At 43.8% G+C, this 18221-nt stretch overlaps 1 protein-coding gene across 1 annotated transcript in view; it reads left to right on the forward strand.

Moving 5' to 3' along the window:
- Positions 1-18221, forward strand: part of LAMA3 (laminin subunit alpha 3) — a 264171-nt gene that overhangs the window by 16177 nt on the left and 229773 nt on the right. Inside the window, exon 2 of the mRNA XM_055129258.1 lies at positions 13171-13323. Within this exon, the coding sequence (XP_054985233.1) occupies positions 13171-13323 (153 nt within the window). The remainder of the gene's footprint in view (positions 1-13170; positions 13324-18221) is intronic.

Consider the following 18221-nt stretch of genomic DNA (forward strand, 5'->3'; position numbering starts at 1 on the left):
ATCACCATATTGCACTCCATAGAGGCAGATGCCATCCCACCGACAGTGGATGAGGGTTCCTTTCTCATTACTACCCCGCCAATGCTGGCTATTTTCAGATTTTTTAATATGTGCTGTTCTCACAGGTGTGAGATGGTGATGGATGTGGTATTGGGATTGTGTCTATGAGAAACCATTATTAATGGTATTGTAAACAAAAAATATATATTTTTTTAATTTTTAAAAAATGAAAATAAAGCTCCAGTGGGAATGAGGGAGATCCAGGGGAACGTATGTTAGGGATGAAATGGTACATTCAGAACCTCCAAGCAGGTTCAAGCATAGACTTCATTATGTGTGTGTGTGTGTGTGTGTGTGTGTGTGTGTGTGTGTATGCATTTGGAATGTAATGGACTTGTTCATAGCCTCGGGAACCAAGGCAGGTGGTGGGCGTAGATGCGGGAGGTGCCTGGATTGGGTAGTCGGGTATCAGAGCTCCTGTCCTAACCAACCCATTTTCGTGCTCTGTGCCTCTGAGAAGAGTGCTTGCTTCAGCACTGCCTCTGCAAAGGGGCAGCTCCTGGTGTGCACTGGGCACTGTGCAGCGCCTTCCCCTCAGGCTCCAGCTGGCTTGGTCTCGGGCACTTGAGACTATGCCTGTAGTCACATAACCTCAAGCACCTTCCTCAAGCCAGGAGGAGGGTTCCTGGCAGCAGGAACGTGGTGATAACGGGCTGTTGACGGGTGAGCTGTCTGGCTCATCTTGCTCAGTTTCAGTCTTAGTTTCTGGCAGGCAGCCTACCCTTTGCACTGGGTCACTTTGCACATCTGGTTGAGGGTGGGTGTTTGGAAAATCACATAGGTATTATTTCAGTGCAACCTCATGCTCTGTCCAGATCGAGACAGGGCTCTTGGATGCAGCTCAAAGAGCAGCAGGACCAAGCTGGAAAGTGATCTGGGCCCTGAGTAGCATCCCCAGATTCACACACAGCCTTCGCTTCCTGCATGTCCTGGCTATGTGTGCTTCATAGCAAGACACTTCGCCTCTTTGAGTGTCCCCTTCTCTGTCATTAAGTTTTTGAATCCTTTGATAAAAAACCCAAGAGTGCTGAGAAAATTAAGGCGTGTGAGGTGTGCCTCTCTTGTTAGCACACCTGCTCCCTCCACCAAGCATCTTTGATCCCAGCACCCTCTGTGGGGCTCTCCATGTTGGAGGCAACCCAGATGATGCTGAATCAATGTGTGCATATTCAAATAGTCTCTGTCACTGTCACTGTCATCCCATTGCTCATCTATTTGCTCGAGCAAGCACCAGTAACTTCTTCATTTTGAGACTTGTTACTGTTTTTGGCATATAGAACATGCCACGGGTAGCTTGCCAGGCTCTGCTGTCCAGACGAGATACTCTCGGTAGCTTGCTGGACTCTCAGAGGGACAGAGGAATCGAACCCGGGTCATCTGCGTGCAAGGCAAACGCCCTACCCACTGGCTATTGCTCCAGTCCATTCAAATAGTAAAAGATGAATTATGTTAGAGCACATCATATCAACTTCTAATAGAGCCCCAAGGTGTGAAGATGGAGATATAGAGGAGGTGGTCCAGCAGTGCAAGGCCCCAATCCAACTCCAGCACCACGCAGATCTGTAGCCCCAACCCCACCCCTCAACTATCTGCTGCCCAGCACCACCAGGTATGGTCCTGGAGGCCACCAAGCATAACTTGGGCTCAGCATTGCCAGGAGTGGCCCCTCGGCCCTCTGAACATTATTTTTGGGGCCCATAAAACTAAGACGACGGGATCCATTCTGACAAATGCTAGGTTAGTGATTTCCTCTTTGTCCGAGTACAGCAGTGACACATTAGTAGATTTTTGCATGCTGATGGGCCATGGTAAATAAAGTAGCATGACTTGAATTCAAGCACAAGAGGAAAAGATGTTCCCAGGACTCAGAAGCCTGAGGTGTATAAGCCTAGAACCGCCTCAGGGCTAGGATGTCACTAAGTGCTGCTGCCATTGAGGGGAAATCTGAATTCACTTGCTGAGAAAGCAGGGGAGGAGTCATGGAGAATCATCAAAACATTAGGACCCAGCGGGTAGGGCGTTTGCCTTGCACGCGGCCAACCCGGGTTCGATCCCCGGCATCCCATATGGTCCCCCAAGCACCGCCAGGAGTAATTCCTGAGTGTAAAGCCAGGAGTAACCCCTGAGCATCGCTGGGTTCTGACCCAAAAAGAAAAAAAAAAAACAAACATTAGGACCTTGGAGAGACTCTGTTTCCGTCCTTCTGAGAAAGTGGCGGTTGCTCTGGAACTCTGTGGTTAATACTGTCTTGCCCTGGGACTCTCTCCGCTCCTTTCCTTCTAGCATCTTCTTATACTCGCTGGTTCCCATATGATTAGACTGATAGCCTGGACACAATTCAGGGCTTGAGTCCCTTGTCCTGTATATCTTTTATTTATTTATTTATTTATTTATTTATTTATTTATTTATTTATTTTTCAGGGGTTGCCTCCCAAATGTGCTTAAGAGATCCAGGGGCCCCACTGGTGATTCTCAGCCAACTGGGTCATCAGTTCAGTGCAATAGCCTGAGGGTGGATCTGATGCTGCTCGAGTCTTATCGTGCCAGGATCCCTGGACCACGCAGCAGTGCTGGGGCCTCCAGCTGCATCCGGCAGTGCACAGGGGAGCATGTGGTGCAGGGTATTGAACATGGATCAATGTGGTACTATCTCCTGGCCCCTGGCCTGTGTTTGTCTTTTGGGGGCTTGCCTCCCTAGCAGTGCTCAGAGGTCTCAGGGATCACTTCCAGTAATACTTGGCCAACCAAACTGGGTGGCTCATTGTGATGGTGTGAGGATGTGGAGCTACTTCGGTCCCGCCTTGCCCTGAATCACCAGGGTTATCCTGAGGTACTCAGGGGCCTTCAGGGCTACTCACTCCTGGTAGTGCTCAGAAGATGATAGTGCTGCTAGGGCTAGAACCTGGGTCGAAACATTCTTTTTAACTGCCTCTCTCACTCCACAGGGCCTGTCCTGGAAGTCTTTCAGTGTCTCATCTCTGGCAGCAATAGCATGTGATAGAAAGGATCCGCGTTAGTCTTTTGCACAGATGAATGAATAATTAAAAGCCGATATAAGGATACTTATTTTCTTTCTGTGCTCTTTGACTTCATCATACTGTTTTTCTTTTTCTAATTTATTTATTGAATCACTATGAGAGCAGTTACAAAGCTTTCGGGTTTAAGACTTGGCCATACAATGATGAAACACCCGTCCCTTCACCAGTGCACATTTCCCACCACCAAAAGCCCCAGTATATGCCCCATCCCACACCCTCCCCCATCTGTGTGGCAGATGATGTCCACATAACTCTCTCTCTACTTTGATTATATTCACTATTTCGACACTGGCTCCACCATTGTTATTTGAGATTTTCCCTCAACTTTTTGGGGGAGATGCAAAATTAAGTTTGTACCAGTTCATATTTTCCCCCTAGATCTGCCAAAAAAGCCACATTAGACACTTTGTTTTCTATTGCTGATTATGAATAGCATATGATGTCATGCAGCCGCAGTAGCAGCCATGTGATTTTGGAATTCTAGAATTTTAATAATTAAATCTGGAGAGATTTCTGTTAAAAGCCACTGGGTTCCGAGATTTGTTTCTGAGTCTCTAGGATCATGGCTGTTCAGCAACTCGATCAAGAGTCAGAGAGGTCTTTCATGGGCAAGTAAGGGTCTTGTTAGGGCGGGGGAGGAAAGGGCCGGCCCCACATCCATCCTTATCCCGTGTGGCCCCATGTGCCTTCTCACTGCGAGCCCAAACCTGTTTGTCCACTGACCTCTGGAAGATGGTGGCCCCCGTTCCGCCAGGGGGAAAAGGCGGTGGATTGGCAACTTTTCCCGCCTGGGGTGGCCCAGGGCCAAAAACCTAATTTGGAGTCCAGACGCATTTCTGCCAATAGTCGCTGGGTTCCGAGATTTGTTTCTCAGTCTCTAGGATCATGACCGTTCAGCAACTCGATCAGGAGTCAGAGAGCGTCATCATACTGTTTTAAAATTTTTATGATTACTTAGAAAATGAGACTTCAGGCACAGAGCGGGTTATAGATTATTCATAGCCTTAGGTTTATGACATGCTTTTATCATTGGTTCTTGCTGGGTCTATTTAAATGTGTATAGGAATGGATATGTTTTAACTAGTATAGCAAGCATCTGTGAACTTGTTACTGAAGTCAAAAAAGTCAGAGCCCTGATAATTACATGCCTAACCATATAGTTTCCACCCTCCCCATTCCTGTTTTCCACTCTCTGGGGTAACTATCATACATAATTTTCCATGGATTATTCATTTATTTTCCTTTAAAAGTAATTTTATTATATTTAATATTCTTAAAATGTAAATGCTTTTCAATTTGACTGTCTTAACTTTATATAAATAGCCTGCTTTTTCTCATTTTATATTTCCCAGAAATGCCCACAGCAGTCCATGTTGTTGTAGATATTCATTTATTCATTGATGTTTATATATTCATTTGTTGTATGGTATGTGTGTTCATTCAGTCATATTCCTGTGGTTGGGTATTAACTTTGTTCCCAGGATTTTTCTCTTGCAAACAGTGTAGCTACAAGCATTCTTGAACTTAATGCCATCAAGTCTTATAGGGCTTTCTTTTTTGAACTTAAGGGTCATAAATTGCAGATTTCTTTTTTTTTTTACTTTAGGAGGAGATACAAAATTAAGTTCTGAAGGTTTTGCACCAGTTCATATTTGTACCACTTCCCTCCGATGCTGATGCTTATCATCTTGAAACTCTAAACTCGAGTAGGCATCAAGCCGCAGCGCTGTGCTTTACCTTTGTTTTTAATCAGGTTGTCCTCGAACATTTCTTCCAAAGCTAACTATATGCCATGTGTATTTCCTCTTCTGTAGAATGCCTGCTCCTGCTTTGGTCAATATTCTTCTATTGAACTACTTATACATATCAATTTATAGGAGTTAAGTATGTATTTCTGATGAGAATTTTTAGTTGATTTTGTTCTTTGTTCAAAGTTGATTTTTGTGTAAACAAAACACCACCAAACTTAGTGGTTTAAAACAACATATTTTCCCTCCTCTTGAGGTCTTTGCCATCCCCGAATGGCACTTGTGTTACAGCAAAGCAAATAAGTCTGTCTGAATTCAAGGAGAGAGACTAGCTTCCAAGACAAATAGCCTCCACCTCTCGATGGTGAAGTGCACACAGAGATAAAAGGAATCAATGGCAGCTGCCATGGGAAGCTCCTGAATATTTTTCATTTGTAACTTTTCTTCCTGCATAAGATGCCTTTGATGAACCAACATTATTTTAAATATAGCCAAATCTATTATTTTATGAATCGTGCTTAATAAGCCTTCATTACTCCAGATTCTAAAAAAAAATTATTTATGAGTTTTTTGTTTTTGTTTTTGTTTTTTGGGTCACACCCAGCGATGCTCAGGGGTTATTCCTGGCTTTTCACTGAGGAATTACTCCTGGCGGTGCTTGGGGGACCATATGGGATGCCGGGGATCGAACCCCTCTCATTCCCGCTGCACTGACATTCCACCTCTGTTATAAACTAGCTTCCCAAGGTGCATGGGTTTCTTTCTGAGTTCTCTGCCTCACAGGTTTGTTTGTCTGATCTTGCTCTGTCTTGGTTATAATAGCCCCATAATAAATTTGGACACTGTAAAGGGAAAGTTCTCTTCTCTCTAGTCTTCTTTAGCAATGTCCTATATTTTCTTGGTCCTTTATTATTTAGTATAAGTAATGGAATTAACTTATGTTCGAAGAGAACTTTCATTAAGATTTTTATTGGAGCTCTGTTAACTTTATAGATCAACCTGGGGGAAGAGGGGCACAATTTTTATAATATTTTCTGTCCAAGAGAATGGTATCTCTCCATTTATTTGGATTAAAAAAAATCTCTCCAATAGTATTTTTATTTGTCAATTTCTTCAGATGTACTTGACGTCCTCTGAAACAAATAAAAATGGATTTTTCTGTTTTCCTTTGCTAGTTGTTAGTTACTTTTGAACAGAAGTGCAATGACGTACTTTAATCTTCTATTTAGACATCTTGCCAAACTCCCCTAGTATTTCTAACTTTTCCCAGTAGACTCATTTGAGCTCTTAATATCATCTTTTTGTCTATGAATGTTGTCAGTTTTATTTTCTCCAGTCCAAGTTTCATGCTTGTTTTTTGTCCTACTTAATAAAAATACTTTTTGTTTCCTACCTAGCTTTCATTTTCAGTTTTTATCAAAGACATAGGTGAAGCAGAAGTGACTGAAATTTTTAGAGATAAGCCCCTTCTTCCCATTTTTGTGCATCCACACAGAACAACATCTATAGGAAGCTGTTGTTACAGAAAAATGAGTGTTGAATTCTTTGGAAGATACTCAGGAGAAAGAAAAAGTTGTCCCAATGAGCTGTGGTCTGGGAAGACCCATGGATTATTTTCTCTTCTGCATCACAAATCATATTTTGAAAACTGGTACCAGTCATTTCATTAAAATCTTTTTTATTGAATTATATATATATATTTTTTGCTTTTTGGGTCACACCTGGCGATGCACAGGGGTCACTCCTGGCTCATGCACTCAGGAATCACCCCTGGCGGTGCTCAGGGGACCATATGGGATGCTGGGATTCGAACCCGGGTCGGCCGCGTGCAAGGCAAACGCCCTACCCGCTGTGCTATCACTCCAGCCCCTGAATTATATTTTTTATTGCATTAAAAATCATAGCATGAGGTTGTCATCTCTCAAGGCCCCTTTTTTGTTATTTTATTTGTCACAGTCACTGTCATGCTGTTGCTCATCGATTTGTTCGAGCAGGCACCAGTAATGTCTCTCATTGAGAGACATATTGTTACTGTTTTTAGCATATCCAATACGCACAGGTAGCTTGCCAGGCTCTCCGAGAGGGGCGGAGGAATCAAACATGGGTTGGCCACATGAAAAGCGAAAGCCCAACCACTGTGCTATCGCTCCAGCCCTCGTTTTATTTTAATTGGATCATTGTGAGATACACAGTTACAAAGTTGTTCATGATTGGGTTTCAGTCATATAATGTTTCAACACCCTTCCCTTTACCAGTGTAAATTTCCCACCACCAGTGTCCCCAGTTTCCTTTCCACTACCCCACTCCTCAAATCTGCTTCTATGGCAGGCCCTTTCCTTACACCTTACCACCTTACACCTTCCCACCACCATATTTCGGATGTTTCCATCTGGAACTCCAGCCCCTGCCCCAAAGCAGAACAGAAATAATTTATTTTGTATTGTTTGTTATGAAACACTGCTGAAAATGCTACAAAAAGCATTTTCTTAAAGGAAAGAGTGTGAAGATTGCTGTATTTTGCTGTGGGACCATTAAGCCCTTCTATAAGAGATCACTAACATGCTGTTAAAGGTTGAGTCTTGTGTGCTTTTATATATATATGTGTGTGTGTAAAAAAAAAATTACCTCTGAGATTGATTGCCTCCTACTTTGAACCCTATCAAATGTGGTGCTGTACTCTTGGAGCATGGGTGATGTGAGTTATGAGTTGTCACAGGGCCGTGAATGCGGCTGCGCGGTCCAGAAATCAGTTCATTCATGGGTGAGTCTCGGTCCGAGCATGTGGAGAGCTGCTATGAGCATGGCAGCAGTTGAGTTCTGGAGGTTTTCAGCTACGGGGGCTGGGTGCCTTGGGACAGGGAGGGGTCTCACCCGCCTCCCTCTGGAGCGCCCTGGATGAAATAACCTGGCATGAGGTCCGGTTACGGTGAATCTCATGTTACGCCCCCTTCTGGGAGAGAAGGACATGCGACTCTGAGTGGTGGCCAATGACGAGATTATCTGGCGCCAGCCAGAGGTGGCTTATGGGCACTGTCATCTCTTCTTGGGCATTCAAGTTGTTTCTAGATTCTGGCTGTTGTGAATAATGCTTTAATGAAACGTAGAAGTGCAGACAGTGTTTCTTGTGTGTTTTGGGGCCCCTGGATATATTCACAGAAGTGATATTACTGGGTCAGATGGAAACTCAACTTCTAGTTTTTTCAAGAATGCCCATATTATTTTCCAAAAAGGCTGGACCAGACAGCATTCCCACCTGCAGTGAATGAGAGTCCCTTTCTCTCTGCATTCGTGTCAGCACTGGTTGTTCTTGTTCTTATTTGAGGTGTGCCAGTCTTGGTGATGTGAAATGATATCTCATTGTTGTTTTGATTTTAATCTCCCTGATTATCAGGAATGCAGAACATTTTTTATGTCCCTTTTTGGCCATTTATATCTCTGCTTTAAGGAACTTTCTGTTCATGTCTTCTCCCAACTTTTTGATGGGGTTGGAGGTTTTTTTTTTTGCTTTTTGGGTCACGCCTGGTGTTGCACAGGGGTTCCTCCTGGCTCTGCACTCAGGAATTACTCCTGCCGGTGCTCAGGGGACCATATGGGATGCTGGGTTGGATATTTTTTTGTTAGAGTTCTACCAGTGCCTTATATATCTTTGATATTAATCCCTTATCAAGTGGGTATTGGATAACTAAATTTTCCCATTTTGTGGGCTGTCTTTGTGTAATGGTCACTGTTTTCTTTGAGGTGCAGAAACTTCTTAGTTTAATGTTGTCCCATCTGTTAATCTTTGCTTCCACTTGCTTGGTCAGTGGTGTTTCATCTTTGAAGATAAGGCCCTATTTCTTAATGGCAACACTATGCTTTCAGAAACTAACCTATGCTTAGCTTCTCTGAGAAGGTTCTTTAACACCACATCTACTAATCCATAGTAACACAGCCATGTCCATTTGAATCTGCAGAAATACTTCAGGAAAAAATGAATAGAATTTTAGGATGGGAGATTGGAACCACATCTTGGGGCTTTCAGGGGCATTCTTATCACTGTGCCCAGGAGTGACCACTGGTGATGCCTGGGAACCAGTGTGGTGCAAGGGAATGAATCAGAATTGGCTGCATGCAAGTCAAGACTTTCCTGTCCTCTGAATAGAATTTTTGACATTAAACACATTTCTGATGCTTTTTGTGGGTGTGTAGGACTCCTCCCTAAGTGTGTGTGGTGTTCCCGGAATCATGCGTGTTGGGATAGAATCCAGGACTCCTGCTTGCAAAGCATGTGCCCAGGCCTTTTGAACAACCGTCTTGGTTCCCTGTGATTTTTTTTTTTACATCCAAACCCATAGTCTATTTTTCACGATATGACTGAATTCTTCATCATTTAAGTTACATCAACAGTAAAAATGGTCTTTGAGAGGTAGTATAAAAATCACTGAAAATTCCAGAAAATAAATAAAAGGAAAGTTTTAATAAAAATCTATGAATAAAAATTTTAATAAAAATCTATGAATAAAAATTCTCATGCTGGCCATTTAAGAATAACTTCAAGAAGTCAGAGGTGATGTAAGAACAGTGACTGAGGTCTTGGCATCTTTGGTATTGTTGGTGTGCAGTAACTTTGCCTGTCAATACCATATGCTTTAAAACTATGAAGACCATGTCACCAGACTGTAATAAAAATGTTATGAAAAATAGAAAAATTATGAGAAAAAATATCTAAATTTCTAGAATAAAATTTTTATTTATTTTTGAAATAGAAAATATATGTTTATTGTATATTTTATTAACTTAAGCTATGGACTCTGTTAGAACTTGTTTTATGTAATAAAAGAAAGTAACTCCAAAACATAAAAAGCCGTAACGTCTGCCACTATTGATTTGTTAATTTACTCTCCATAGACTCATTGTGGAGCGGGCGGTAGCGCAGCGGGTAGGGCGTTCGCCTTGCACGTGGTTGGCACGTGGTCGATTCCTCTGTCCCTCTCGGAGAGCCCGGCAAGCTACCGAGAGTATCTTGCCCACACGGCAGAGCCTGGCAAGCTACCCGTGGCGTATTGGATATGCCAAAAACAGTAACAACAAGTCTCACAATGGAGATGTTACTGGTGCCCGCTCGAGCAAATCCATGAGTAACGGGATGACAGTGACAGTGACAGACTCATTGCTGGTAAGTATTTTTTTTCCTCTCATGACATGAGCAGGAGGTTTGGTTTACTTTTCATTACTTGGGCAAAGTTCACCAAAAGGAATGTATCTTTAACTTATTATATCAGCAAACCTTCTAAATACCAGTGTTGACACTAATCTGGGTAACTGTGACACTGTCTGCTCCTTAAGATTATTCTCTTTTGCTTATTATATTTTATTATTTATTTATTTACTTATTTATTTTTATCTTGATGCCACGCCAGTGGTGCTCAGGGCTTACTCCTGGCTCTGTGCTCGGGAATCACTTCTGGTGGAACTGAGGGAACTATATGTTGTACAAATGTAAAGTGCATGGTGCCCAGTGCATAATGGATGCTCTATAATATTTGCTCTAATCATTAATATTGTTACATTAAAACTTAAAATCACTATAGCACCATTCAAAACATTATTTGTATTCTCACATCAACACCAGGGAGATGGAGAGAAATATAAGTCCTAATGTCTGCAGTCTTGGAAGACCTTTGTTTCTAACCAAGCATAAATATTCTAAACTTCGAGGCATACTAAGTTAAGCTTCCCTACCCAATAATTAAACTGGTTAAATGTTCTCTAGGAAAACAATAGGGAAAGTAAAGATCACAGGCAAATGGCCAAAGTACTCATAAATGTTTAGATGTACTAGTTAAATCCATACCAATTATACTCCTCCTTGTAGCAGCAGCATTTTATAAAAAGAACCCAACATTTCTGAAAAATTGCAAATGGGATTATTCCCTTCTTGAGCCTTTATGATGTTGTTAGTGGCATGCTGGGCTAAAGAATTATGAGTAGTGCAGTGAAGAACAGACAGGAGAGTTTCTGACCCCCACGGTGCTGCTCTCAAGTTACATAAATTTCCATCTGTAATGCCAAAAGAGTCAATTGTAGGTAAAAAGATGACTGCATGTGAAAGAACCTGTAGTTACTTTAGTTTGAGTCAGAAGTCCTCCAACTCATTTGGCCTAAGGCCCCATTTTCAGAAAAAGAAAATTGCAGAGCACCCTTCTGAAACCTTCTGTAAGTGAACAAATAGAATGTGTCCCCAATTACACTTGAGGCTATTCTTACCCTCCCTGGTTATTTCCAAGAAAGGTAACTGTTAACTGTCCCCCAGGGCCAGGGAGAAGAGGGTATGCTGTATCATCCACTTTGTGAAACGCTGTAGAGATGGAAATATTTGGTCATGCCTTTGGTTACCCACCAGAATCACATTTATCTTTTAACATCGAAGACTTAATTTTCAAGATAAGTTCTGAAACTGTGGGCCACAGAACTGCCCTTTGTCAGAGCCTTTTAGGGGAGATTGTGAGAATGGGTTTGCTTGTTCTGGTCACCCTCCAATGCCATGGTTGTGCCTCAGATAATTAAATTTGGGAGCAGTGTAATTATGTATGTGAAGTCCACTGCTGGCTCAGTAAGATCCTTTGCTCCACTTAAAATACATTCAGTACTTAAGAAAGATCTGTGTGTGGTTTTTCAGATGGTGATGGCGAGAAAGTGCTGCATTAAAAAATCATAAGAATCTGCATCCCACAAAAAAGTAATTGAGTAAGAAATTAGCACTGTCATCCCCTTGTTCATCAATTTGCTCGAGTGGGCACCAGTAACATCTCCATTGTGAGACTTATTGTTACTGGTTTTGGCATATCCAATACGCCATGGATAGCTTGCCAAGCTCTGCCATGCAGGCGGAATATTCTTGGTAGCCGGGCTCTCTGAGAGGAACAGAAGAATAGAACCCAGGTTGGCCGTGTGCAAGGCAAATGCCCTACCTACTGTGCTAGGCTCCTCATTATATATGTATATATATATATATATATATATATATATATATATAAACTGTGTCACTGTTATCCTGTTGTTCGTCGATTTACTTGCTCAGGCATCAGTAACATCTCTATTACACACAGACTGAGATATTAGCAACCTCTCCTTACTCATCTTTCCCAACGATTGGAGGCTCTTTCAGGGTCAGGGGAATGAGACCTGTTACTGTTTTTGGCATATTGAATATGCCACAGGTAACTTGCCAGGCTCTGCCATGCGGGTGAGATACTCTCGGTAGCTTTCTGGGCTTTCCGAGAGGTATGTATATGTTACTGTATTTGGGATATGAATACGCCACGGGGAGCTTGCCCCGCTCTCCCGGATTTTTCTGAGCACACCTGTGATGGGCTCTGTACCTCGATCCTACCCCACTTCCATTATGGGGCTTTAAACCCTCAACGCCTCCACTGGGATATGGGCAGAGAGCCTGCTCGGACCCCAATCCTGGCACAGAATTTTCCCAGAGAAGCATAGGAGAGTAAAAAGGAATGTGGAAGAAAGATAGCTTTGCATGTTCAGTAAGATTCTTGTAAAAAGTGTACTTCAGGGGGGTTGGAGCGGTAGGCCAGTGGGGAAGGCGTTTGCCTTGCACGCGGCCAGCCTGGGTTTGATTCCCAGCATCCCATATGGTCCCCTGAGCACCGCCAGGAGTAATTACTGAGTGCATGAGCCAGAAGTAACCCCTGTGCATCGCCAGTTGTGACCCAAAAATAAAGAAAAAAAAACTTCAGCAGCCCGCTTTAGTAGGTGGCTTCTTCTTACCCTTCCCTTCATTGTGGTGGTTCCCTGGGTTTCAGTGGCAGAGCCCGAGATGGCACTTGGCAGGTTGTGGCATAGGGCAGCACTCATTGCCCGTGAACCTAAGACAGGACTTTACTGCTGAGCCAAGCACCCCCCCCCCCGCCACCCCATGTTCCCCACTCTGTGCCCTTTATTTTTTTGTTATGCCTTAGATTGACCCCAGGGCCTCACATATGTGAAAGTTCAAAACCCCTGCCACGCTGAGCCACGTCCCCTACTAACAACCACAGGCTCATCTTGTGTTAAGTAGGACAAGATAACAGAGAAAAAGTGGAAGACAAGTAGACTCTGTGTCCTAGAATGGTGACATGATGAGCAGAGATGTAAATAGTGACATGGTTTAAGATGAAATTAAAACAGGAAACCATCTTACTACTGCCTGAAGACTCCATTAGAATCAATGTCAACAGCTGCCACCTCTATGCTGCATGGCACTGTTCTTTGGTTACATCTTTTATAAAATTGCCAAGAAAAAAGTTATCTGAAAATGGAAAAATAACAACCTGTCCCTCCACCAGGGCCAGTTCTGTGACTACTGCAATTCGGAGGACCCCAGGAAAGCGCATCCAGCCAGCAATGCAATCGATGGCTCTGAAAGTTGGTGGCAGAGTCCTCCTCTGTCCTCAGGCGCAATGTACAACCAAGTCAATGTCACCTTGGACCTCGGGCAGGTAAGTCACACCCTGGAATGGGTCTGTTTTAACTTCTGATATAGCAGCAATTATTTTTTTTGAGAAGACCAACTACAATTTTAATTCACTAATTACTATGCATCTTATTATACTAATACGTGTACCCTTCACACACCTAACAAGTGTGTCCAAATTTGCCTACTCAATGACTTTGAAATAGTTGGAAAACAATCTCACTGGCAAAGACATTCCTCAGCAATTATTTCTAATTGCGGTAAACCACACCTGGCATAGCGTTACTTACTATCTTAGTGAAGTGTCAGGTTGAGTGGTGTTAGGAACATTCTCATGGTTGGGCATTCATGTCCAGCCCTAAATTGGGATCCTGCAAAACTTATAGTGTCCCCACTGAGATCTAGCGCCAGCTCCTCTACTCCACACCCCTTGCAGCCACCTTTCTGCCTCTGCCTGAATGAATTTGGTGGCTCTGGGTCCCCATATCAGTGGATGGAGCAATATTTGTGATATTCACTTAGTACGTGTCTAATTCATGTTGTTGCAGGTGTCTGTTTCCTTCCCTGTTAAGGCTGAACAGTATTCCGTTATATGTCTGGGCCACATTTTATGAGTCTGAGCACATGTCAGTTGACACAGGTTGCTTCCACCTTTTTCTTTTTCTTGCTCTTGTGAATAATGCTATTATGAATATGCGTGGAAATGGCAAAGGTATTTTTCTTGGTGGTTAAACCCCTGTTAAGCCCCTCCCCCAATGCCCCAGAGCCAAACAATGCTCAGGAGTTTGTGGTGGGGAACCCACACCCATGATTCTCAGCCAACTGGGCTATCAGCCCCATGAAAGGGCCCAGGATGCTGTGCTGCTTGGTCTCTGGTGCCAGGGATGTGAGGTCACCTGGCAGTACTGCTGGCCTCCTCCACACTGCACCTGACAATGCTTGGGAAAACACGAGGTGCCGGGAACCAAGCCCCGGGTCAGGCACAGTCTTGGCGTTTTCCCTATTTACCTTTTGCTCCTCAAAGGTGCTTTGATAACATCTCTTTCCTGGAAATCCTGGCTGCATGAACACTGACATCCATAGTCTGTGTCCATTTGGGGGGCAGTTCATCCACTGTGGAGGCTGACCTTGGCCTGAGCCTCCCGGGTCTGGCTGAGATGGCCCTGAGAGCGCCTGCTTCCTGGAGTGCATATACTGTGTAACCACCCCTGTGGACAACACTGAGGGTATGTCGAGTCACTCCTATGATTGGTGGCATCATACAATCAAGGTGAAAGGATTTTGCAGGTATGTTGGCTAAGGTGACAATTCAGTTGGTACAAAGGAAGACTATTCCAGGACACTCTTTATTTTTTTTAATTTTTAAAATTATTTGATTTTTATAAAGTTGTTCACGATGATTTATTACATTCAACATTCCAACAACAATCCCACCACCATGACAACTTTCCACCACCAGTATTTCCTGGTTTCCAAACCACCACCCAAGTCGGCCACAATAGCAGGCCCTAAATAATTTATTTTGTATTGCTTGTTATGAATAATTCTCTAAAAATGATTAAAAAAATTTCCTAGAAGAAAGTGTGTGAAGATTGTTTATCTCACCCTGGAGCAACTGACCCCTTGTATAAGAGATTATTAACATGTTGTGATAGGTTAAGCCTTGTGTTAATATTTTCTTAATCCAGATTGGTTGCTTTCTACTTTAGATTCTATTCAATGTGGTGTGCTACTCCTGGCATATCAGTGATGTAGAGTTTGAGATGTCGCTCCAGGAATTCTAAAATTTTGAATGGGATGATACAGCTGGGGTTGAAGTTTTAACTGGATGTTGATTTTGGGGTCTGGAAGCATTTCTGCAGCTTGTTGATTTCCTTCAAGAATTAGGAGTCTCTGGATCATGGCTGGCTAATGAACTTACATGGCACTAGAAGCAGTTCATGGGTGTAACTGCCAGGCTCCTGGAAGAACAGGGGGATGGGAGAGCCTGGAGATTTTGGTCACAAAACCTGCACCTGATTCCTGAGTTTTTCAACAGATTCATTCCTAGATGAAGCTCATGCTGAGTCTATGGAGTCTGGCTGTGAGCCTGGTGGCGACTGGGTTCTGGAGGTTTTCAACTGCCAGGGCTCTGTTTGCATGGGTGGTGGGCTCACCCGCCCTCCTCTGGGGTGCCCCGGATGAGATTCAGCCTGGTGTGGGGTCTAGAGGCATCTCTGCAGCTTATTGATCTCCTTTGAGATTTATTTACAAGTCTCTCCTTTTACTTATTAAATGTATTAATGGGGGGCGGGAGAAGACTCCCAAGAGGTGCTTAGCAGTGACTCTTGGCTAACCAGTCCAGCATTTGATGCAGAGGCCTGAGGAGATGGTGCTATTCAGGGCCTGACATGCTGGGGATTCCCTGGGCCACACCGGCGGTGCTGGCGGCACCATGTGACAGCAGTGATGGAGCCTGGTAGGACACCAGGTGTGCTGGTGTGCTCCCTAACTGCTGTGCTCTCCCCTGGCATTCGAGGGCACTTGTTTTAATTAGGCGTCTCTTAAAAGGGGCTGGGGCCTACACAAGGAAGAGATTTAAAATGTGATCAGTGTTCTGTTGACTTTGAAGGGGAAAGCTGCCGTGTTTGTAAACTGTTCTGCAGATGGCCACATGGCAAGGGCCTAAGAACTGCTTCTAGGGCATGGGAGCAGCCCCAGCCAACAGTCAGTGAAGGAAGCAGGAACCTCAGGTCTCCAACCGCAGGATTGCATTCCTCCAACACTTCCTGCAGTTATAAGCAGGTCTTTATAGGTATCCAGTGAACACTTGTACTGCAGCCTTGACCTACAGAACTTCAAGGCAGAGATGTTGAGTTTTAAGCCTCTAAGTAACAATTTGATAAGCAGCAATATAAGATAAATGCACTTTAGACCTGTAAGTACTTCCCATCTGTTGCATCCCATTTCTTCAACAAATATTTATTATGTACTTTTTATGTGCTAGGCACTGTCCTAGGCATTTGGCATGCACACGAGAACAAAAAAGTTGGAAATTCCTTCTCTCATGTCACTTATATTTCAGTGCAGGAGACAGAAAGCAATATATATATAATATATTAATCACAGGAATAATACTTTCCACAGTTGAGGGGGAAACAAGGGAAGTGCAAGTTAAAGAAGAGAGTGTTGGAAGATTGCTCTAAAGTCCTTAAGCAGCCATGCTCCACAGCCAGTCCGACCATGCAGTGGAGCTGGTGAACAATTTACGGAAAGCTGTCACCTTGTGGAACTTTCTTGTCCAGTTGAGAGTCTGGTGGCAAGCCTGGGAGAGAAAATGCTGCTGTAGATCTAGAAATGTTATGCCATTGGAATCTGCCAGCATCCATTTTTGTTTTACTACACTTAACCCTGGAGCGATAGAACAGCGGGTAGGGCGTTTGCCTTGCACGAAGCCGACCCGAGTTCGATTCTTCCATCCCTCTCAGAGAGCCGGCAAGCTACTGAAAGTATCCTGCATGGAAGAGCCTGGCAAGCTACCCGTGGCATATTCAATATGCCAAAAACAGTGACAACAAGTCTCACAGTGGAGACGTTACCGGTGCCCAAACCAGCAAACCTATGAACAATGGGACACAAGTGCTACAGTGCTCTCTCTCTCTCTCTCTCTCTCTCTCTCTATATATATATATATATATATACATATATACACACATATATATGTATGTATATATATCACCTGGGGCACCCACACAGAGCCCCAGCAGCCAAAAATCTCCATAACCCAATTGCCACTATATATCTTTATATATTTACATATGTATATATATAAAATATTGTATGTTAAAAGCAGATTGGAGTCATAGGAGAAAACTAGTGTTGGCTCAGAAAGACAGTAAAAGGATTAAGGCACATGCCCTGCATGCAAGTGACCCTAGTCAGATCCAGGGCACCACATGTCCTCCTGAGCATTTCGGGGTGCACATCTATAATGTCTGGGTTCTGAGGGAAGGCTCTGTTAATCCACAGCATGGTCAGACTCAAACAGCCCTGGGTCCTTAGACTGCCCCATTGAACCACTTTTCTTAAAGGACAAAAATTGCTGGGAGGGACCCTTGAATGTCTTGACCACTGCTTAAGAATCTCTACCTCCCCCCCACCTCCCCCAAGCCCCACCCCAAGAAAATGAAAAGGCAGATCAGGGTAAGAGGAGTATGAGTTCCACCCAGCAGGGTGTCCGCAGTTTCATTTAGTATGGTCAGAGCAGGCTCACTGACTAGGGGCAGACAGTGCAATGTCTGTCACCCAGACAGAGGGAATAGCCCTGAAAAGGCCCTGAGCGGGGACTTGTCTGGAAAGTACCTTCTGGAAATAGCATCGAGGCCCCGGTGACTGGAATAGAGGGAGGGGGAAGGGACAGTGCTGAAAGTGCAGATGAGAGTGAGACAGATGGGGTCAGGTCATGGAGTGTCCACACGCCAGGGTGAGGACTTTGGCTTGTAAGGGAGATAAAAGCCATTACAAAATTTCAGACTAAGGGATTCTGTCTTCTGATTTATATTTTATTTTTTATTGGTGAATCACTGTGAGGTACAGTTACAAACTTATGAACTTTCATGTTTGCATTTCAGTTAGCTGGGGGAAAAGGCAGCTGAGATAGAGAAGGGAACACCTAGTAGAGGATGTTGGGAGGACCCACTCGGGTTGAAAGCTACATGCCGAAAGTAGACTATAGACTGAACACGATGGCCACTCAATACCTCTATTGCAAACTACAACACCAAACAGGAGAGAGAACAAAAGGGAATGCCCTGCCACAGAGGCAGGATGGGGTGGTGGGGGTTGGGGTGGGGGTGGTGGGAGGGATACTGGGAACATTGGTGGAGCAGAATGGGCACTGGTGGAGGAATGTAATTGATCACTATCTTCTGATTTAGACTTATT

Source organism: Sorex araneus, chromosome 2 (genome assembly GCF_027595985.1).
Source record: "Sorex araneus isolate mSorAra2 chromosome 2, mSorAra2.pri, whole genome shotgun sequence".
In the NCBI taxonomy this organism is placed as follows: Eukaryota; Metazoa; Chordata; class Mammalia; order Eulipotyphla; family Soricidae; genus Sorex; species Sorex araneus.